The 20,831-nt window shown below is 37.1% G+C and overlaps 5 protein-coding genes and 2 long non-coding RNA genes across 7 annotated transcripts; 2 read left to right on the forward strand and 5 right to left on the reverse strand.

Moving 5' to 3' along the window:
* Positions 1 to 641: 641 nt before the first annotated feature.
* On the reverse strand, positions 642 to 3,051 carry LOC110850359 (retinol dehydrogenase 12-like). Its single transcript, XM_035852310.1, has 3 exons — positions 2,689 to 3,051; positions 1,713 to 2,291; positions 642 to 1,530 (listed from the first exon to the last, which is right to left on the reverse strand). Exons 1-3 carry the CDS (start codon positions 2,989 to 2,991, stop codon positions 1,363 to 1,365), a joined length of 1,050 nt encoding a protein of 349 aa, XP_035708203.1. The 5' UTR covers positions 2,992 to 3,051; the 3' UTR covers positions 642 to 1,362.
* Positions 3,052 to 4,062: 1,011 nt separating this feature from the next.
* LOC118435893 (probable transcription-associated protein 1) lies at positions 4,063 to 6,095 on the reverse strand. Its single transcript, XM_035852404.1, has 5 exons — positions 5,849 to 6,095; positions 5,341 to 5,522; positions 5,100 to 5,266; positions 4,668 to 4,761; positions 4,063 to 4,594 (listed from the first exon to the last, which is right to left on the reverse strand). The coding sequence occupies exons 1-5, from the start codon at positions 5,900 to 5,902 to the stop codon at positions 4,063 to 4,065; spliced, it is 1,029 nt and encodes a 342-aa protein (XP_035708297.1). The 5' UTR covers positions 5,903 to 6,095.
* Positions 6,096 to 6,384: 289 nt separating this feature from the next.
* LOC110850360 lies at positions 6,385 to 9,594 on the reverse strand. The gene is made up of 5 exons (XM_022097793.2): positions 9,369 to 9,594; positions 8,832 to 9,013; positions 7,598 to 7,755; positions 7,298 to 7,391; positions 6,385 to 7,225 (listed from the first exon to the last, which is right to left on the reverse strand). The coding sequence occupies exons 1-5, from the start codon at positions 9,423 to 9,425 to the stop codon at positions 6,691 to 6,693; spliced, it is 1,026 nt and encodes a 341-aa protein (XP_021953485.2). The 5' UTR covers positions 9,426 to 9,594; the 3' UTR covers positions 6,385 to 6,690.
* Positions 9,595 to 12,368: 2,774 nt separating this feature from the next.
* Positions 12,369 to 14,092, forward strand: LOC110849735 (protein enabled). Its single transcript, XM_022097171.2, has 3 exons — positions 12,369 to 12,789; positions 13,009 to 13,601; positions 13,731 to 14,092. The coding sequence occupies exons 1-3, from the start codon at positions 12,452 to 12,454 to the stop codon at positions 13,952 to 13,954; spliced, it is 1,155 nt and encodes a 384-aa protein (XP_021952863.1). The 5' UTR covers positions 12,369 to 12,451; the 3' UTR covers positions 13,955 to 14,092.
* Positions 14,093 to 14,100: 8 nt separating this feature from the next.
* Positions 14,101 to 15,060, reverse strand: LOC110849736. Its single transcript, XM_022097172.2, has 3 exons — positions 14,895 to 15,060; positions 14,560 to 14,823; positions 14,101 to 14,467 (listed from the first exon to the last, which is right to left on the reverse strand). The coding sequence occupies exons 1-3, from the start codon at positions 14,938 to 14,940 to the stop codon at positions 14,370 to 14,372; spliced, it is 408 nt and encodes a 135-aa protein (XP_021952864.1). The 5' UTR covers positions 14,941 to 15,060; the 3' UTR covers positions 14,101 to 14,369.
* A 546-nt stretch (positions 15,061 to 15,606) lies between these two features.
* On the reverse strand, positions 15,607 to 16,168 carry LOC118435647. The gene is made up of 2 exons (XR_004834945.1): positions 15,953 to 16,168; positions 15,607 to 15,895 (listed from the first exon to the last, which is right to left on the reverse strand). It is a non-coding gene; the product is annotated as an uncharacterized LOC118435647 (long non-coding RNA).
* Positions 16,169 to 16,950: 782 nt separating this feature from the next.
* On the forward strand, positions 16,951 to 17,560 carry LOC118435716. The gene is made up of 2 exons (XR_004834971.1): positions 16,951 to 17,132; positions 17,213 to 17,560. It is a non-coding gene; the product is annotated as an uncharacterized LOC118435716 (long non-coding RNA).
* The last annotated feature ends 3,271 nt before the right edge of the window (positions 17,561 to 20,831 follow it).

Below are 20,831 nucleotides of genomic sequence, written 5' to 3' on the forward strand. Positions count from 1 at the left end.
TAAATAGGTGATAAATTTGAAAAACAGTTATTTACATATTGCCCTATAGAAGTTTATTTCTCTCGTCTTTATGACGGGTAAATAAGATAATGAAAAATTATTCAAAGTCTGCTATAGACTTCCTAAAATAATTTTATACTGACGGTCTGAAGAATTTGATGCACAATATAAATGTCTTATTATTAATTAGTATACATAAATATGTATGTAAATACATAAATATTTACAGAGCATCGCTTTTTTATCTGATAAGGATTTTGACCTTGAATAACCCCGGAACGGTTTGTCGTAGCGGGTCCAAATTTTGAACAGAGGAGCATGTTATTCTCAGATGGGTGTGTGCAAAAATTCAACTCTCTACTTCCAAAATTGGCTCCCCCACAGCCCTCAGAAATTGGGACAGTCATTTCAACTTGTTCCAGCAAAAATCTCCCGTGTTTGCAAAAAATTGTATTTGAATTTTCTGTTGAGGAATAGGAGTGAGTTATTGGTGGCAATTGACGAAGAACTATTTTCCCTACAAGTTACTAATTGGGTTCGAAGAGCTTAGTACACGACAAATGCCGAAAAAAAATTCAAGAAATTTGGTGCTTTTCAGTGAGGAGAACTTCTTCAAACATTTTATGGTTGTGGGTGCAATGTCCGGTCCTGGTATCCTCCCACTTATCAAAGTCCCTCAAAAAGTGAAGATATCTGCAAAGCATTATGTGGACCGTGTATCGAAACCACTTTTATAGTAAGATTTTCCTAAATAGCACGGGGAAAAAATAAATAAGGTAATTTTTCATCGTGGCGCAGCGTCTTCCCAGACGACAAAGTTAACCCAAGATTATGCAAATGACCTTGAACCTAGATTGGGGATAAAAACCATTTCGAATAGTGAAATGCATATACAATCCCCCAATATAAGTCAAATGGACTTATTTTGGGTCGGATACTTGAAAACACAAATTTTTCTGCGGAGACCGAATTTTTTAGACGGAGTTTGGAAAGAGTAAAAATGACTATCTCAACTTCTGGGAACTGTGGGGGAGGTATTTTTTAAGGTAGAGAATTGAATTTTTGCACACATCTATCTGAGGATAACACGCTCGTCTGCTCAAAATTTTGACACACTACGACAAACCGTTCCGGGGTTATTTAAGGTCAAAATCCTTATCAGATAAGAAAGCGATGCTCTGTATTATATGAAAACTCGAAAGAATTGAAGCAAAGACTTATCTAGTTGTTTAGTTATTGGGCCTTCGTTAATAAAAAGAATATATAATATACATAGGTAATGATATGATGATAATGACAACTATTAGAGAAAAAAAATAAAATCGTAACTCAAAGAACTTGTATTTTCAAGGAACTTAATGTTTAAAATTTTCCAGTTAATTGTTCACTCTTTTCCCACAAGGCTGCTGCATCCTCCTCGCTCAATTTGGGTCTCTTGCTATAATCCCAGAATTCGCAATTTCGGTACATTTCTCCACTGTGATGGGACAAATATTTCGTGAGGGAGCAATACACCGTGGTTTGGGCACCCTGTAAAAATAATATGGATCAAGTATGGAAATTTGCATATCGTCACTGTGCCTGGAATGATTATCGCATCAAAAATTGTCGGAAATTTAAATATATTCAACAACTTAGGTTCCCAGAATTTTTGATTGCACGAAACAGAGGCTATTTTATGTATGTATGTATTGTATGCAAATATTTGTTACCTCGCTTGCGTCCTTCCCCATAACAATTCTCATTAGTGGAAACATTATATGTGTTGCCCAAAATGGCATCGGATGCTTCTCTCCATTTTCTCTGCCAATGTTTGTGGCAACGAAGCCAGGACATAACGCGTAACAATTGACGTTGGCCTTTTCTGACCTCAACCTCCTGGCGAGTTCCAGATTGTGCAGATTATTTGCCAACTTTGAGTTGCAGTAAAGTTTGGATATAAATTCAAAATCGTTGAGAGGAGTCTTTTGGTACATTAAATCGTGAAAATTTAGTGACCCCCAACTGTGTCCACCGGAAGAAACGATGACTATGCGACTCGCTTCGGTAGGATTGCTTTCGCCAGTTTTCTTTAATTCGGGAAGGAGGAGGTTTGTGAGAAGGAAATGAGCGAGGTGATTTACAGCAAAAGTTTCTTCAAATCCGTCTTCCGTTGTTTTTTGTACTCCGACGGGATTAATAATTCCGGCATTGTTGACAAGGATGGACAGGGAAGAGGGGTACTTTTCGATAAATTCAGTCGCGAATTTTCGAACAGAGGAAAGTGATGATAAGTCGAGATGCATTATTATCTGGAATTGAAATCAATAAAAATATGATGGCAAAGTAAGTAAGATTTTCATATCGTGAGTATAGTAAGCCATTGATGATCTTTTTAAGCTGATTTCCGTGTATCATTCACAAAATAAAGCGACTCATCCCTTATAATATTAAATTTGCATGGACTGTTAGACATCTGGTATAGTCAGGCAGGTATTGATTTTTCGGTATTAAAGTTGCTACCACTCTGTATTAAATTTATTCCGCTCGCAAAAACTTGCTGCCGATATCGCAACTTAATATTGACCTATTACTCCATGTTATTACTTGTCAATACATATGTACCACTATAGTAGAATCATCTCATATATATGTATATAAATACCGCTTTGTGATTTAATACTGAATCATTTACAAGAGTTCACATACCAATTCACCATTCCTTGTTCTCGATCGGATATCTTGAACAACCTTCTCAGCCTTTTGCAAATTTCGACATGCTAAAATTACTCTAGCTCCACGGTTGGCAAACTCTTCCGCAGTTGCTTTGCCAATCCCATCCGAGGCACCCGTCACAATCACCGTTTTTCCCTTAATGTCAACCTCATTCGTGGGGTCAACCTTGCCTCGTAGCTTTCTGACGATGACCCGCGCCCCAAACAGGAAAGTGGCAGGAAGGATGGCGTAATAGAGAAGCGTCGACCAAAGGCAGGATGTGAGACAGGAAAACATTTTATTGGAAATTTGCAAATATGACGAATATTTCCAGATTATGTTAACGGAGTGAATGAGAAATCGTTACTGTATGATTTGAGAGTAGTTTCGTGGGCATAAATACTTTCCCAAATTGCATAGTCACTGGGATATGTCATGTGATATACGTATGTACATATGTACATATTCATACATACATACATACATATTTTGCACAGACCGTATTTATGCATGTCATGTTAAAGCGTAAAGGTATATTTACTAGTTGAGGCAATTGAGCCAAATTTTTTGTCATATACGACCTTGTACATACATAGTTTATTCGGCAGATTGTTGTTAACTACATTTTCCTTGCTGGCAATACTGGTGTGAATGCAATCATATACTGATCACGAGATGGTTATGATTTATATATTTGTTGAACTGGGAAGAAGAATAGTTAGGTGCAAATAAATAGAGATAAATATTGCATGAATGCATTTGATTGAACAGTAACCTCAAAATTGAGTAGCTTGCCTATGTAAATAAACATTATACAAATTTCGTACGCAGTATGATGTAAATAAATGTATGCCGGTATGTGTATATGTAAATATGACAAATTACAACCAAGTCGGCGTAATTGAGTACGTCTTACCAGGACAACTTGGGTCACATTGGTAAAGGTTATGTACATATCTTTAGTACAGAATGATACATATTAAACTTATCGAATCTGCATAGTGATAAATAATTTAATTCGGGATCTCTAAATAAACGTATGTAAGTATCTTTGCAAATACAGATACTGACATAGGTATGTTGATATGACTGGTATTTTCTAATGGGTATATGCATTGACCAAATGCTGAGAATAGACCAACTACATATTACTTATTATCATTATTATTATTAAGTGTTAACATTGAACAGATTCCTTATATTTAATAATAATAAATGGCCACAAAAAAAGCCACACATTACAGCTAATTTAATTTGTGTTAATTTATTAAATTACATCATGCAACAATTAAGTGTAGTTAAATAAAAACACTAATGTTTTTTAAGTTTAATGTAGAATTTGAAGGTTGCGTATAGTATTGAAGGAAATCAAGTATTTGAGCAAAACGGGCAGTAATCGCCAAACATGAATTCTATCATCTCTTCCAACGTGTATGGATACAATAACTCGTTGATACCAATTCTAATCTTTTCTGTGAATTGTACCCGATGTATTGGCCATTCTTGATCAAATCTAGTTTTCGAATTTGCATTCAATTCTACCCAATCGGCAGGAGTTCCTGCTATCACAAATTCTGGCCCCAAATCTATATAGAAATTGTCGAATGACACACTTTCAACCGATAAGATCCGCATGCTGACCCTATTTCCGATTATATTAACGAAAAAAGTCCCATTAATTGTGTATTCCAAGTTGGTTACGGAAATTTCTGCAAATCCTGCCCCAGTGAAGTTTCCAGACGGGAGAAATTCCAGTGGGCGTAGGTCAACGTAGCCGGAAATGTCAAACTCAGTCGTTAACTGTACTGCAGGAACTATGGCATGAACGCTTATTTTGTAATCAACTAGGTTAATGGAACAAGTCCGAACATTGGCAGACCATCCCGCCAGGTAGAGTTCGCTGTGTTTTTATACACATTTTAGTTTTTTAAATGTGTTATATATGTACGTGTTTATGTATGAATCAAAATTACCCAATTGTACTCCATTCGTCCAATTTTAGGATGGGATTGAACGTAACGTTTAAGGGACCTGGAGGAATCCAGACTGGATCAGATGGGAAAAGACCTGTACAATTTGACAAATACTTGGGATTTTATACAATATGCACGCACACTACAAATAAAACTGTGTACAACTTATGCAAAGTTGAGTAAAATAGAGGATGGCACAACAATTGGGTAACGTATCCAACGTTTTGCAAAATTTTGCACGACGTTGAGCGCCTCTATTTTACTCACCCTTGAGTAAATTTTACACAACTTTATTTAGACTGCACGAATAAATATACATGAATGAGTTCATGATGGTTTTTATAGGGCATATACGACTCAAAAACCTTCCCATTTCATTTAACAATCAATTTAATGTTAGCAGGCAATTAGAAATGGGTAAGTTTTTCATACAACAGCGGGATTCGCATGGAGGAGGAGATGGTCGGGGAGGCAACGTTGTGCGGGATGTGGTAGGACGAGGTGTGGTCGTTGTCGTGGGAGTAGTCGTCGTTGGGCGAGTGGTTGTTGGTCGTGTCGTGGTGGTTGGTGGGGTCGTCGTGGTGGTGGTGACAGGTGGCCTAGTAGAATTATTTTATTTTTAGACAGTTAATCATACCTAATATTTTAAGAATGTATATGTCACGACACAAACCTTGTCCCTCCAACGCATTCTGGGACATTTTCCGGGAGGTTGCAGAAACTTCGGGCAACGTCCCAGTACAGATCAGCCGGACATTGTTTTAGTATCGGAGCGTCACCGAAGTTACAATCGTAATAGAATTGGCAGTCTGGATGAGGCCAAAAATTTGCTCCATCAGGACAAATTTCTTCCGCCTGAGGTATAATTTTATTCAAATTACGACTTATGTATTATTTTCTCCAACCCCCAGTGAGAATTACTGGGTTAATATATACACACACTCTTAGAAATCCAGTATTAAGATAACACCAACCGGTATTCATATAAATGCAAAGTGATATTGAGAAGTAATTCCGACTAGTGTAATAGCTGGGTATTAAATTTTTTCTACATATGTATGTGGGTAGCAAATTTTTACGGATTATTATAATTTAATACCAAGCTGTAGTAACGAAAAATCAGTATCTGCGTGACTATATGTACCAGATTTCTAGCATTGAATAAATATCTGTTATGATACCTTAGAAAATGGAGTGACAGCAAGTACAAGCAGAAATGGTACCCAATTGGACATTATGACTCCTAGTCAAGCAATGGCAAAAGTGTAACTGTCAGAACGTAACGAAATGTGCTTTATGAACATATGTAAGAAATAAGATAAAAGTGGGATTGTCCCAAAATCAGATCAAAATCTACTTAAACCTGGGTTTCCCTAGCAGAAATAAATCAATTGTGAAATCTGTTTATGTAATTGGGTGTAAATTATTAAAGAAGTATTCTTGATTATGCATACGCACATATAAATATACAACTGGTTCCATTTCACTGTTATCCGTGCATCGTGTACCGTGCTGTGAACCAATTTTAATCAGAAATTGATTTTGATAATTATCAGGCTGGTTACTATCAAGTAATGAAGTCGTTCTGTGATTTAACGACCCAAATAACCCGAGAGTACTTGCATACATACATAATAATATGTATACCTACCGGCACTGCTAACAACGGACAGTACAGTTTCGTAATGTTGTGATAGTGACAAATTTAGCACTCAGAAAAAAACTACTACCAATCCGGTAGGAATTTATTACCAAATCAATACCAGTACAAAGTATATGTATTACATACATATTTATGTCTGTGACTCTATCGGATTTTTAACAATGTAGATATATGCTAATATTGACCTGGTTCTTTATGTTTGAGCACAACAAATAGCTACACAATTCGTACAGCGTACTGCTAATTTAATTTGTTAAATTACAGCATGGTACAATTATTAAGTATTAAATATAAATACAATTCTCTTCCGAATTTAATTAAACATTGGAAGTTTGCAAGGATAGATAATATTCAAGGGATTTAAGGAGTATTTGAGCAAAACGGACAGTTTTCGCCAAATAAGAATTCTATCAGGTCATCCAACGTGTATGGAACAAGTAACTCGTTGATACCAGTTCTAATCTTTTCTGTGAATTGCACCCGATGCATTGGCCATTCTTGATCAAATCTAGTTTTCGAGTTAGCACTCAATTCTACCCAGTCGACAGGAGTTCCCGCTATCAAAAAGTCTGGACCTAAATCGATATAGAAATTTGTGAATGATACACTTGCAACCGATAAGGTCCGAATCATGGGCCTGTTGCCGATTATATTAATGAACAAAGTTCCATTAATTGTGTACTCCAAGTTGGACAGGGAAATTTCTGCGAATCCTTCCCCAGTGAAGTTTCCAGACGGGAGAAATTCTAGTGGGCGTAGGTCAACGTAGCCGGAAATGTCAAACTCAGTCGTTAAAAGGATTGACGGAACTACAGTATGGAAGCTCATTGTTAAAGTAATTGCATTAAGGAGACAAGTCCGAGCGATGGATGACATTCCCACCACCAAGAGTTCCCTAAGTTTCCATAAACACATTTTTATTTTTTTGAATGTGTGATAAATATATTTATGTGCGAATTAAAATTACTCAATTCTGCTCCATTCGTCAAGTTTTAGGATTGGGTTGAACGTAACGTTTAAGGGACCCGGAGGTATCAAGACTGGATCATACATGAAAAGACCTGTACAATTTGGAAAATGTTTAGGGGTTTACTTACTCATACTTATGCAAGGTAACCAGTGATGCAAAGTTGGATTTTTTATGGCATAGATTGTCTATGCCATAAAAAATCGTCTATGATAGGCGATTCCTTCCAATTTTCATATAAATATGTACAAATCAAATGTATTTTAGGAAGTATGTACAGATGTGTAATGTTTTTCTTACAACAGCGGGATTCGCAGGGCGGAGGAGTTGGTCGGGTAGGCAGCGTTGTGGTGGGACGAGGTGTGGTCGTCGTCGTGGGAGTGGTCGTTGTCGGGCGAGTGGTAGTTGGTCCTGTCGTGGTGGTTGGTGGGGTCGTCGTGGTTGTGGTGACAGGTGGTCTGATGCCATTATTTTATAGTTAGACAGCTAATTCTGATAAGATTGTAAGTACTTACAATGCACATGTCAGACATGTTTCGCACGGATCTTCATGATACTAGCACTAAAATCTCAAGGAACTAAACACAAACAATAGTTAGTATGAAATTTGAGCACTTCTGCAGAATTCAAAAAGTTATGAAGGTTTTAAGTTTGCGAAAACGCGTATTTTCACCATGCGAAACTATACAGAGTTCACCTCTCTGCTGTCCGATTTTCTCCTGCGCTTCTCTTCACTAGGTCATAGGTTTGCACTCAAAATTTGATTAATTAATTTCCTAACCAAGTTCTCATCCGATTTTTTATATTTGGCTTTTACATAATTTTTTAACACTTATTAATGTTTAAAATGGATTCAACTAACTTCTTAGAAGTGGAAATTATTTTTCAAAATTGGTTCAGTCAGAATAATGGATTTTTATTTCTTTCGCGTTGAGGGTCTTTAAAGATTTAAAGACAAGAGTCAAGACAAGACAAGATTTAAAGAGATATAAAGACAAAAATCTTATGACTTTGTGTGATGCTGGCCCTTATCACACAGGGAACTTGGTATGTTTGGTTTTTTATTGTCAAATAAGTTTACAAATATAAATATGCAATGTGAAAGAAATTTAAATGAAAATCGATCCTATTCTGAACAAATCCTTAAAAAATTCCACTGATAACAACTTAATTTTTATTTTAAATATTCAAAAGTGTTAAAAAATTATGTAAAAGCCAAATATAAAAAATCGGATGAGAACTTGGTTAGGAAATTAATCAATTAAATTTTGAGTGAAAACGTATGACCTAGTGAAGAGAAGCGCAGGAGAAAATGGGACAGCGGAGAGGTGAACTCTGTATAGTTTCGCATGGTGAAAATGCGTGTTTTCGCAAAATTAAAACCTTCATAACTTTTTGAATTCTGCAGAAGTGCTTGAGTTTCATACTAACTATTGTTTGTGTTTAGTTCCTTGAGATTTTAGTGCTGGTTTCAAGAAGATCCGTGCGAAACATGTCTGACATGTGCATTGTTAGTATGTGATACGACACAAACCTTGTCCCTCCAACGCATTCTGGGACATTTTCCTGGAGGTTGCAGAAACTTCGGGCAACGTCCCAATACAAGTCAGCCGGACATTGTTTTAGTGTCGGAGCGTCACCGAAGTTGCACTCATAATAAAATTGGCAGTCTGGATGAGGCCAAAAATTTGATCCGTCGGGACAAATTTCTTCTGTCTGAAGATATGATTTTATTCAAATTACTAAGTTTATCAAATAGTTTCTCCAAGAAATTCTTACCAATAATTAGTTAATTAATATGTACATATAACCACTCTTATAAATCCAGTATTAAAATAATTCCAAATCATATTTATACATATATGATTCTACCAAAATGGTATTGATAAGTATTTAGGACCGTGAAGTAATACGAAACTCGGCATTGAAGTTTTACCATATCGGTGACAAACTTTTACGGACCGGTACCATTTTAATACCAAGCGGTAGCAACTTTAATACCGATAAATCAATACATGTATTTATGACTATACCAGATTTCTAACAGTCTGTAAGTATCTGTATATGATACCTTGGAAAATGTAGTGACCGCAATTACAAGCAGAAATGGTAGCCAATTGGACTTCATGGCTCAGACTGAAGCAATGACAAAAGTGTAATTGTCAAAAAGTAACTAAATGTGCTTTATAAGAAATAGGGTAAAAGTGGGATTGCCCCAGGGTTCGGAAAAACCCAGGGGTTTTAATGGGTTTTAATGGGTTTTTTGGGTTTTAATGGGTTTTATGGGTTTTATTGGGTTTTATTAGGTTTTACATAAGTAATACATTGAACAACAATTTTCACTACTATTGCAATCCAATTTCAATTAATATGCAAATCCTACTTGTCCATGTTAGAATTTGTATCCGTTTCGAAATAGTCCTGTTTAACTGATCATAGTTTAATACTTTATGAGAATATATATTACCTTTTTCTCGCATACTTCCTCTCATCATAATGAAATCCAAGTTGCTTAAAAGTTTTTAAAATTTAATATTTCAATGCGATCTTAACGTGTATTATCAATTCTGGAAAAAATCGAGTACTTATGAACAATGAAAGTACGTATGTATTATGATCGAGAATATAATAAGTGCTTTTTACAGACACACTTCTTTTGCTCATAATAAAGTACTTCGCTGTCCATAAGTACTCGATTTTTCCAGAGGTGATAATTAAGATCGCCTTGAAACATTTAAAAAAACTTTATAAATTAAAAAATACTACAGTATTTTGTTTAATTTATTCGCTGAGATGAGAGGAAGTATTCGGGAAAAAAGTATTAATTATGACAGCAAAATGTAAATTAAATGTAATTAAATTATGTATGCTCAGTTAAACATACCTCGTTCCGAAATTATTATTTTTAAATATTTTTGTCACTTGAAACCTGTAATGGCACTCGCTGATTTATTCCTGGTTTTTAAAACTTACAGTATTAATCAAATAAACTGCTTAGCTGCCATGAAACAACTTCGTCTAACGTACGACAGCTGTTTTCAGCTTTTAGAATATAGTTTTAAGCTGAAACACAGTTAAAACCCATTAAAACCCGAATAAAACCCATTAAAACCCAAATAAAACCCATTTAACATGGTAAAACCCAATGGGTTTTATTCGTTAACAACCCATTAAAACCCATTAAAACCCAAAAAACCCAACCCAATAAAACCCTGGGTCGGAATACCCTGGATTGCCCCTAAATCAGAGCAAAATCTACTTGAGCCTGGTTTTCCCTAGCAGAAATAAATCATTGTGAAATCTGTTTATGTAAATTATTACAAAACTCCGAGTAAATTATTGAAGTGTATAAATACTTGTAAATGTATGCATGTACATATAAATAAATATAAAAGTGGTTCCATTTCCCTGTCATCCTCGCATCGTCACCGTGTTGGGGAGTAATCTTAATCAAAAATTGATTTGGATAATTATCAGACTGGTCACTATCAAGTAATGCAGTCTGTGTCGTTCTGTTAGATTTAACGACCCAAATAACCCGAGAAGTTTCATTAACAAACTAAGTATATATTTATGTGGGGCTGTACATTAAGTGCATATTTACATATTTGTGCATACATTTATATACATTCAAGGTACATACATAATTGACTACAAGTGATAAATTGACATCCATGAGTGTCTAGTATACTTAATTGTTATTAAATTTGCAATACGACAATGCGTAATTGTAAAATATGAATAGTTGAGAAATGTGATTCTTTGGAAACTCACGTTACACAAAAGGTGGAAAAAAGCAAATTTAAGCTATTACGTAGAACCCGTAATTCCATATGTGCTTACATATATATTTTCATTTGATCGATTCATAAAATTTGAATAAGTAAATGGAACCAGTCCACTTTTTGCAAATTATGTAAATACACAAGCATACACCTACGCACAAATGTATGTGAATATATATATATTAGTCAAATGTAAATAATTCTTGCAATTATTCCCACCACATCTAATATCTAGCATATTGGTGTATATGTATGTATCTATGTATTTACATGTATATGTACATCATTGTAAATCATCGAATTTATTACCTTCAATCAGAGCTATTTAGTAAGTAAACACTGCTTCGAGAAAAGTAAAAGTTCTGAGGCAGGTGTACTCATATAAAAGAATGCAAATGCTCATTGTGCTGGTGATGTTACTTTAAAAATCCAGTCCTTCATATATCCATCCAGCTATACATATGGACATGCTATAGTCATTACCTGGGTAAAAATTGAAAGTGGGCTTTAAACCGCATCTCATCATCTCCCATACATACTTGCTTCCTGCATTCTATTCTAATAAATACAAAACAAAACGGATTATAACAACGCAACTTATCTTACATTCTCCACACTAAAGAGACACCAATCCTTGATACCTACCTTCTCCTCATCCTAAAAAATATTACATGCATATTCCTCCTCCCAACATGACTGTCTCTCTCTCTCTTTTACTCCTGCATAAAATAATATTTAGAGACAAGTCCAAGCCTCACGAAAAATGAAAAGTGCATCACACACGCAGCAGAATAATCCAGCAAACCACTTTTTGTCTTATTTTTTTATCATCCAAGATTCCAATCCGGTCCGTGGTTGCATCTTTCCACATCCTCACCTACGCATGTATGTACACAGGTACACTGCACATGGTCTCTTTCTCTCATCTCGCAGTCCAAATATGCACTTTCGAAGGAGAAGAATCTTATTATTATGCAAGAGGAGACCTGTCCAGCAGACAGACTATGCACACTGCAAGCAGAGGCCGCGGAAGCTGTGGGGACGTTAACATTGCTGGATAGGGGCGGGAGGGGTTTATATAACATGGGCAGATGGGGACTTTGTGGGGACTTTGTCCCTCTGTCCCCCCTCTTCCGCGGCGACTGCCTGCACGCATCCCTTTCTTCTTCTTCCATTGTAGCCACCCCTGACTTTGACTTTGTCCACACGCACTTTTTTAAACCACCAAATTCCTCCCTGTGCATACCCCTCGTCATTATTATGTGGCTAACTTCCTACTTCCCTGGCAACGCCACGGACAGTCTTGGTTTCGCCTCACGCAGGAAGAGATAGCTAAGAAAGAAAGTTGACCCTGATCTCGCCAAGGGAAATGTCGGGTCAATTATTTTGCATTTGGGCAATCCTGCTCGTCGCGGCGGCAGCGACGACGCCCTCGTCCAGGTCGACGCGCACGTTAGGCTCGCTTTTCAGGGGGCGGACGAAGCAAGTTAAGGAGCCCGAGCCACAAGTTTTCCAAAACGTGATTGGCACCCCACTTGTGTATCAAGTGCGGTATTATGACCACCAGCAGTACGCGGGGGGTCAGCAGGGCAAAGCGGTGGACAAGGTGGGCGGCAGTGGGGTTTCGGACCAGCAGCAGCAAGGCATGGTGCAACAAGTCGTGGGAAATTCGGTGGTGACGGATCAGCAAGTACAGCAGCAACAGAGGTGAGCTGGTTACGGTGGTAGTGGAAGCTGGGGGACAGGGGGACATTTTTTCCCCAGAAATTCAGAAAAATCTTATCTCCCCCATCTTAATAAGCCCTCCTCCTCCAATCTCACAATGCTAATGTCCACATATGTCCCCTAACTTCCGCCGCCACTGGTTTCATTGGTTCGTATGGATGGTTAATTTGGTAATAATCTGCTAATTTTCGCATTATTTAGGCGGTACCAGTACCACAATTATTATCCGTACCAGGGTGGTCAAGTCGTCCCCACGCAACAATTCCAGTACCCACCGTTCGTCTACGTCCAAGTACCGGGACGCACGACGCCCGTTCAAGTTCAAGTGCAACAACAACAGCAGCAGCAGCCACAGCAATATTACTTCCCTCAAGCCGCCGTGCCCCCTTCTCCGGTCGTGTGTTATTACTACGTCGACCCCGGAGTGACGGAGGTTGTGGGAGATCGCGTCGTCCAACAGCAGCAACAGCAACAGCAACCGTACGTTGTGGGGGGTGGCGTGGTGGTCGGAGTGGTGCAGCAGCAGCAGCCGGGTGTGGGTGTCGTTCAGCCAGGGGTCATTCAGCCGGGTGTGGTCCAACCAACCGTGGTGCAAGGGCAGGGGGTCGGTGTGGGTGTGGGCGTGGTCCAACCGGAAACTAGAAGTCAGCCGGGTAACGGGGTCCATTACACGAATCGGGTCAGACCACCAAATTTTACGCAGCAGGTGCAACAGCAGCAGCCCATTGTGCCAATTCCTGTCCAAGTGGGCGTGGGGGGTGTGGGAGTTGGTTATCCGTACAATGTCCCCAGTGGTAAGTTTTCTATTCAAAGTAGTCCATAAAATTTCACAATTGGCACAAAAATTCGCAAAACCTTATTTTGCAATTTTTTGAAAATAAATTTGACTTTTTTTGTAACAAATTATTTTTAAAAAAAAACAGGGTACGGAAACTACCAATCCATCGCCCAGCAGGCATACTATCCCCACTATTTCAACCCTGTCGTGGCAGCAGCGTCCTCGCAAGTTCCCGATTTCTACTACCAACCGTACCACAAGCAGCCGCAGGAAAAGATATCATCCGTCGAGGGGACATCTCAAGGGGTGAAGGAACAACAAGGGCAACAAACTGGAGGTTCGAGTGACAAAACGATCAGTGAGGAATGAAGAGGAAGAGATGCATAAATGATTAGCGTTATGATTTCAAAATCTTTCTGTTTTTACTTTTACTATTTTCCACCCTGTTTTTTGCAAGCATGACAGCATAAAATGTCACAAAAATAAAATAAAATACGGTGATACATACAAAAGAGGATGGGAAAAGTGGTTGGTTTTATTGGAATTTAATTAAGGATTTATGGTCACGAAATATCATGAAATCGGGGCTGATTAATATTTTAACGTGCATAATTTTGGCGAATCAGGAAGTGGTATCAAAATTGTTAACAAATCATCACCGTGCAAAAATTGCAGCATTTACCACAAAATAGTTTAAACTTGTACATAAATTTTGTAGTAGATAAGCACATGCACAGCTTTAGAAATCCAGAGTAAAAAAAAATTTGGTACACATTTTTACACATTAATCAGAGTCGTCATTTTGCAATGAAATCTGGAAACTTAACTTGCTCTTTGTCACGATAATTGTTGCAGTTGGACTAAATTGTTGTTCCAAAATTTCTAGAAAATATTATAGCAAACGATATGTTAAACATTTACCAGTGTACATATGTATGTATTTTAAGAAATATTAGGCTTATTTACATAATTACCTACAACTTTCCAAAAATGATCCTTTCTCAAAATCTCAAGTAGCTTGGCTATTGATGCGTCACCCCAATTTGCGATTACCCAATGACCCAAAATCTCCATGAGTATTTCATGAAATGTTTTAAACCCAGCAGCAAACCATTTTTCCAATTGTAGAAAATTCGGATGCGGCGACTCCAACGAATTGTAAAACAATTTCCAATTTGCAATAAAATACGGATCCGTCATGAATTCCACAACATCTTTTAACTGGACCACGTCAGATCCTGGAATATTTAAGTAAATACTTAGAAAAATAAGCACGCACAATTTTGTTAATGAAATCTTAACGACATACCTGAATCTGGGATTGAATCAGTGGTTACATCAAGCAAATTTGCCATTTTTAGGGGAACAAATCGAATTTATTAACGGTTAAAATGATTTTTATTGGAATTTCACGGCCAGGTAGCAAGTAAACATTATTCTGTCCGAGATTGATTAATTGCATTAATCGTTGATATTCAAACAGAACAGTTTACATAAATACATATCGTCGCTGTATATCCAAAAACATTTATCCACGAATATCTGTATGTTGTATTCATAGATAAATATCTGATATGTAAATCGGTGCTTAGCGAGATACCTTATCGTCCCTGGGATTATTTTTAAATTTGAGAATGAGTCAGGCAAATGAGCATTAATGACGATACATATTGTGAAATCTGCAAATTCATTATTTAATGGCTAATTTTGCACCGTTAGAAATCTAGTATAGTCACATAGGTATGTAGATATTGATTTCTCGGTATTAAAGTTACCACCAATTAAAATAATTATGTATACCGGTCCCTAAAAATTTACTACCGATATGGTAAAACTCTAATACCGAGCTGTTACTACACGGTATTACTTATCAATACCACTTTGGTTGAGTCATATACTTACGAATACTGCTTGGTATTATTTTAATACTGGATTTCTAACAGTGTACTGTTAATTTAATAAACTCAAAAAATTGTTATGAATTATTTGCAGACGGAAGTATGAATGAAGACAAGTACATATAATGATAAAATTTAACATTTTTATTATTTGAATTTTTAGTATAACCTTTCCATAAATTATTTTAAAGTAGAATTAAGAAAAATTTAAATAAGGGGGGATTGGAGGATAAAATTGTTCTGAGGGCATGATAATTATTTATGTACACCACCCCCACACACCGTCATGTGAGTTGCACACGTGACTGCAGCAGCATTCCCGTTGACCAGGACCTCCGCAGGGACAACTTCCCCCAGAACAGGGTCCACACCCCTCTCCAGTAATGCGACATGGTCCACGACCCTTGGGTTCCTAGAAGAAATTCAGTTTAGAATAATTTCGCACTATCCAGTAAATCTGAGTGATTACCGGTACAAGGATTTTCATGGCGTCGTATCCAGTTTGTGACCCTTCTTCCACTGGGGTGGCGTAGGAAAGCGCAGCAATGGTGAAAACGGCAATAATGGCAAGTGTAAATTTCATGATGAATGTGTGTAGAAAATTTCGTGAATTAGAAACTTATTTTGGAAAACTTTGTAGTTTGATTCAAGTTTTGAGTTGTTTATGCTGATGAATGTGCGAATTTGGTTGGTTTATATATCCCCAAATTTTAATACTACGTACCTATGTATGTATGTTTGTATGCATGTATGCGTTATTTTTCCACCATTCGCAAGAACCTGATGACAATTATTTACAAGAGTGTCAATTTGTTAAAAATATGGCAGAATAATTTCTCAGAAATGTGGAAAGTAGTAAATAGACAAACACATATATTTTTCATGTTTACAATGTGACAATGACCGGCACATGATGCTGGAATAGATGCGTATTACATATTTATGTATTATTACAATTGCTCATATGTGTATGTAAATATTTGTGTACATAAGTATACGATACCCGAGATGCATTCTAATAATGGGCGAGTTAATACAATAATTGATAAGCTCACTTGAAAATAATTATGTACCTGGTTCCTGAAACTCAAATAAATACAATTAAACTATGTATGATGTTGACAATATGTAAACTATTTATAAGAATTGTTTATTGGCAAATTCGTTAACCTGTGATTTGCAAACTTGGAAAGATTACCTTTCTGAAAAACAATTCTGTGAGATTAATCTCAGAAATGAATTATGTATTGTCAAGTTCAAGTACGACATTCTGTGTAATTTTGAACTTGGTAAATATTTAAATTCTGGAAAAACTGTACAAGTTTTGATTCCATTGTACCTATACTAAATATAATCATGCTTTTCATATGTTCTTGACCATAATGAATGGCAAAGGTCAATTCATTTACATATCCACGCGAACATTCGGGTATAAAATGGAGATTCTGCACCAAAATGTTCATCACAACTTCAAACCTCGTCCAAAAAGAAGAAGAATCCATTAAAGGTCTCAAAACTTTCATAAAACCCACATTTCAACCATGAACGCCAAAATGATCACAGTATTGGTACTTGTCGCCCTGTTCGGGCTTGCGGTCACTACCCCGGTCGATAACAGTACTTACGACACTCTTGAAATTTTTGTCCAAGTAAGTACATAGCTACATGAAAATGTGAAAACAGAAAATAATTGAAATTCAAAAAATTATGATTTCCATAATATTTTAAGGGTGTCGGGGGACGTGGACCATGTCGCATAACTGGAGAGGGGTGTGGACCCTGCTCTGGGGGAGGTTGCCCCTGCGGAGGTCCTGGTCAACGGGAATGCTGCTGCAGCCACGTGTGCAACTCACATGACGGCGTGTGGGGGTGGTGCGCTTAAGGCTGACTTTTATGGACAATGGACATCTTAAGGACTACTTTATGGCAATATTTCCCAAATTATGATAAACTCTAACAGAAGTTAGCATACATATTTAATTTATTGCTTAAAATGTACACGCATGCAAGTTAGAATTCTGTATAAATTATACCAGTCTCGAAATTATTTAGTAATAAATAAATATGCAAATTCCAATTTCGTAATTATTTTATAAGCATATTATATTTATAAACCTTTTTGATCTAGAGCAAGCTATGGATTTTAGTGTGAAATATAATAATTGTACTTATTTAACAGCTTATTTAACCTACACTCTCAATAATTTTTTGACAATATTATTACCGGCGGAGATACTATGCAATTCTACCGCGTGGTAACACTGTAGTAACAAATTGTCTTCTGTGGGTAAGAAATTGCTCCGGAGTTAAGTTATAACTTAATTCCTTTTAGCAGTCCAGCAATCATTTTTTCTTTAAATACATTTATTCACAATCTTCAGTAGCTTTAATAAATTGTGACATTCTTACAAATTTTTTGTGTATACACATCTGCTAATATTTGTGATAATATTAGGTGCCCTAGTTTAAAGATCACCAAGGATTATGCATTTTTACCCCATTTACATTGCTAATATCACATTGATCGTGTTGTCCAGAACGATTTTTGCTACCAAAGTGACCAACGTGTAATCCATATGCTGCAAGGTATAGTCACCCATCGCCAATGGTAATTTGATGACCGGAGATGCAGTCAACTGTCTCAGAAATAATTTCCTCTTGAAGCCACCCGATCTCACGCGAGACATGATAATTTTCAATTTCCTCATCAAAATTGTCGACTCCTCCGACAACTGTGCCCCCAACGTGAGAATCATGAACATCCCGGCTTGCAAGCAAATAATTACATAAAAAAGAACGAGGGACACGATCCACGAGCTGTCGTGCTGAAATGACACGACGACCGAATAGTTCAACAAGATACACAGCGCTGTTAAAGCCGCCAAGGCAAAGAAGGCCCCTTCACTTTGTGGATGTCTAACTATCTCGAGGATGAGACGCAACTGAAAATATTTAGCACACATATTCATGAGCATAATTACATGAAGTTTAGAAAATTCATCTAAAAAAAAGCAATGGAATTTAAATCTCTACATAACCACGTTTGTTCTGTTCGAGAGCTCTGATTTTCAATTGATTGAGCCCTGCAACGATTTTCCGTGTAAAACATATTTCTCCTATTTCTCCATATTTCTCATTTGGGCCCCCTATTCAGAGTATATTCAGTCAGTTATGTATGTTATGGCGTATGTACATATCTGGGGGTTCAGATAGTAAATATTTGCACTGTACAATTAGTTAAAACCTGTGTGATTTCTTTTTGAAATCGCATTCTTCGTTAGAATGCCAAAATTCAAGAAATATCCATATGAAAGTGAGGCACGTTGAAATAAATTCTACTAAGTTTATTGAATTTAACTTTACATGGAAACATTTAAATAAAAAAGGCAGGGTAATCCGGTTGGGGTTTTACCGGGTCGAAAATTAATGAAACCTAGACGGTTATCTAAAATTTAAATAGATAAATCAATAAAGTCAATTTGCTCAACCGAGTTATCTAACTCGGATGAAGTCTTCTTTGTGTTCTACCTATTTACCCATGTAAAACGCCCGAAATGCTAATGAATTAGCGAAATTACGAATATTCCATTTACCTGGTTGTACCTCTCGAGAGTACGATTTTGATGACGCGCCACCAAATCATTTCTTATCAAGCGAACAATAGCGACCATAACTCTTCCCCCGAATATCATGATACAGCAGCCGTGAGTCAAAAGTCTGAAAATTTCCAGTAAAGCCATCCAACTTCCAATATAGCGTCCCAGATAAATTACCACATTTACGATGTATTTTCTTCTAAAAATTTTCATCAAGATCATCATAAAAGGTACGAATCGGTTGATATGCGTCAAAGTGTGGATTACAGGATCCAGCTCTAAATGCAGGGCTAAAAGGAGGATAAACGGCACACCGTAGTGTGCCAGCAGCATTCCGGACTTGAGGATGAGGCAAATCACATTTAAACGGACGCGCTTGACAGAAAATCCATGAAATAGACTAAGGAAGGGCGGAAAATATGATTTTATTTTAGATTTGAATCAAGGCAAAAGTGGGGATTCGCTTCTATGAATTTAATATAGAGTGTACTCACGTCAGCCATTGCATATCTCGCAGATATAGCAAATTGAAGATAGAAATATATGTAACTTGAGAAGTTTTGCAAAATTTGTGAGATTTCGCAAAAATTTTGCTGGAGAACCATGGGAGCATATTTATTTCTCAAGATTAGATCGTACGCTCATCCTCACGAAAGCGAAAGAAATTACGCAAAATACTTACAAGGGAACATACCGAGGTGTCCAACGAGTTAAGGGTCGACACCTATACCAAAATGACCACAATACATGACTTATTAAACAAACTGAAGGAATTCCCGTGTAAAATTCACTTTTCGGCAAGTTGTGACGATATTTGTGACGAGCGCATGACCATCGGGTTGCCAGCGGGAGAGGTCGGCCGCTGAACGATCAGGTCGAACACAAAGAAGCGTCGTCGTCTTCACGTCGTCTTCAGAGATTTCAAATTCTTTCAAATTTTGAAAACATCTTGAAATTTTGAAGAAATTTTGGAAATTTTGTAGAAATTTCAATTTTTTTCAAAATTTCAAGTGGTTTTCCAAATTTCAAGTGGTTTTCAAAATTTGATAGAATTTGAAATCTCTGAAGACGACGTGAAGACGACGACGCTTCTTTGTGTTCGACCTGATCGTTCAGCGGCCGACCTCTCCCGCTGGCAACCCGATGGTCATGCGCTCGTCACAAATATCGTCACAACTTGACGAAAAGTGAATTTTACACGGGAATTCCTTCAGTTTTTTTAATAAGTCATGGATTGTGGTCATTTTGGTATAGGTGTCGACCCTTAACTCGTTGGACACCTCGGTATGTTTCCTTGTTAGATGTTTTGGACGTCAGTATATTTGAAAGATTTGTGCAGTCGTATTTTACGAATCCCCTCAAAACACATTTTTTGAGCGCCGCAAACTTTTCCAAATGAGTTTCAATGTTAAATAAGACGTTGTCGTGAGTACACTCATAGATTCAGATTTCCACTTTTTTACATAGTACAATTTGATATGATTTTATTACCGAACCCAATTATTTCGAGCTGGCAGAACCCAGCTTCTGTACTGTTGATGCTCCATTGCATAGTACAGCTTGAGCAAGTGGTTCAAACCATAGTGAAGATCATGCACGTATTTTATGCAAATGAAGGTATGTCCCCCGAAAAGGGTGAGGCCAAGGACCACGGATGCCAGACAGATTTGAATTTGCAACTTGAAAAAGAAGTTTGACGTTAAAGGAGAGGGTGCAAGGAACGAGTTGTAATATGTCAACCCACGTGCCCCC

The sequence above is a fragment of the Folsomia candida genome, unplaced genomic scaffold, assembly GCF_002217175.1.
Source record: "Folsomia candida strain VU population unplaced genomic scaffold, ASM221717v1 Fcan01_Sc005, whole genome shotgun sequence".
NCBI lineage: Eukaryota > Metazoa > Arthropoda > Collembola > Entomobryomorpha > Isotomidae > Folsomia > Folsomia candida.

Excerpts from the sequence above, each read along its gene's own strand:
- LOC110850360 (XM_022097793.2), bottom strand. The coding sequence starts at position 9,425 with ATGAAGTCCAATTGGCTACCATTTCTGCTTGTAATTGCGGTCACTACA. Across the intron at positions 9,014-9,368 it reads CGGTCACTACATTTTCCAAG|ACAGAAGAAATTTGTCCCGA; the intron begins GTATCATATACA and ends TCATATCTTCAG. Across the intron at positions 7,226-7,297 it reads GACGAATGGAGCAGAATTGA|GGAACTCTTGGTGGTGGGAA; the intron begins GTAATTTTAATT and ends ATGGAAACTTAG.
- LOC110849736 (XM_022097172.2), bottom strand. The coding sequence starts at position 14,940 with ATGGCAAATTTGCTTGATGTAACCACTGATTCAATCCCAGATTCAG. Across the intron at positions 14,824-14,894 it reads TGATTCAATCCCAGATTCAG|GATCTGACGTGGTCCAGTTA; the intron begins GTATGTCGTTAA and ends TAAATATTCCAG. Across the intron at positions 14,468-14,559 it reads TCATTTTTGGAAAGTTGTAG|AAATTTTGGAACAACAATTT; the intron begins GTAATTATGTAA and ends AATATTTTCTAG.
- LOC118435893 (XM_035852404.1), bottom strand. The coding sequence starts at position 5,902 with ATGTCCAATTGGGTACCATTTCTGCTTGTACTTGCTGTCACTCCATTT. Across the intron at positions 5,267-5,340 it reads GAATGCGTTGGAGGGACAAG|GCCACCTGTCACCACCACCA; the intron begins GTTTGTGTCGTG and ends TAATTCTACTAG. Across the intron at positions 4,762-5,099 it reads TCCATGCGAATCCCGCTGTT|GTCTTTTCCCATCTGATCCA; the intron begins GTATGAAAAACT and ends CAAATTGTACAG.
- LOC110850359 (XM_035852310.1), bottom strand. The coding sequence starts at position 2,991 with ATGTTTTCCTGTCTCACATCCTGCCTTTGGTCGACGCTTCTCTATTAC. Across the intron at positions 2,292-2,688 it reads GAACAAGGAATGGTGAATTG|ATAATAATGCATCTCGACTT; the intron begins GTATGTGAACTC and ends TTTCAATTCCAG. Across the intron at positions 1,531-1,712 it reads TGGGGAAGGACGCAAGCGAG|GGTGCCCAAACCACGGTGTA; the intron begins GTAACAAATATT and ends TTATTTTTACAG.
- LOC110849735 (XM_022097171.2), top strand. The coding sequence starts at position 12,452 with ATGTCGGGTCAATTATTTTGCATTTGGGCAATCCTGCTCGTCGCGGCG. Across the intron at positions 12,790-13,008 it reads CAAGTACAGCAGCAACAGAG|GCGGTACCAGTACCACAATT; the intron begins GTGAGCTGGTTA and ends CGCATTATTTAG. Across the intron at positions 13,602-13,730 it reads TCCGTACAATGTCCCCAGTG|GGTACGGAAACTACCAATCC; the intron begins GTAAGTTTTCTA and ends AAAAAAAAACAG.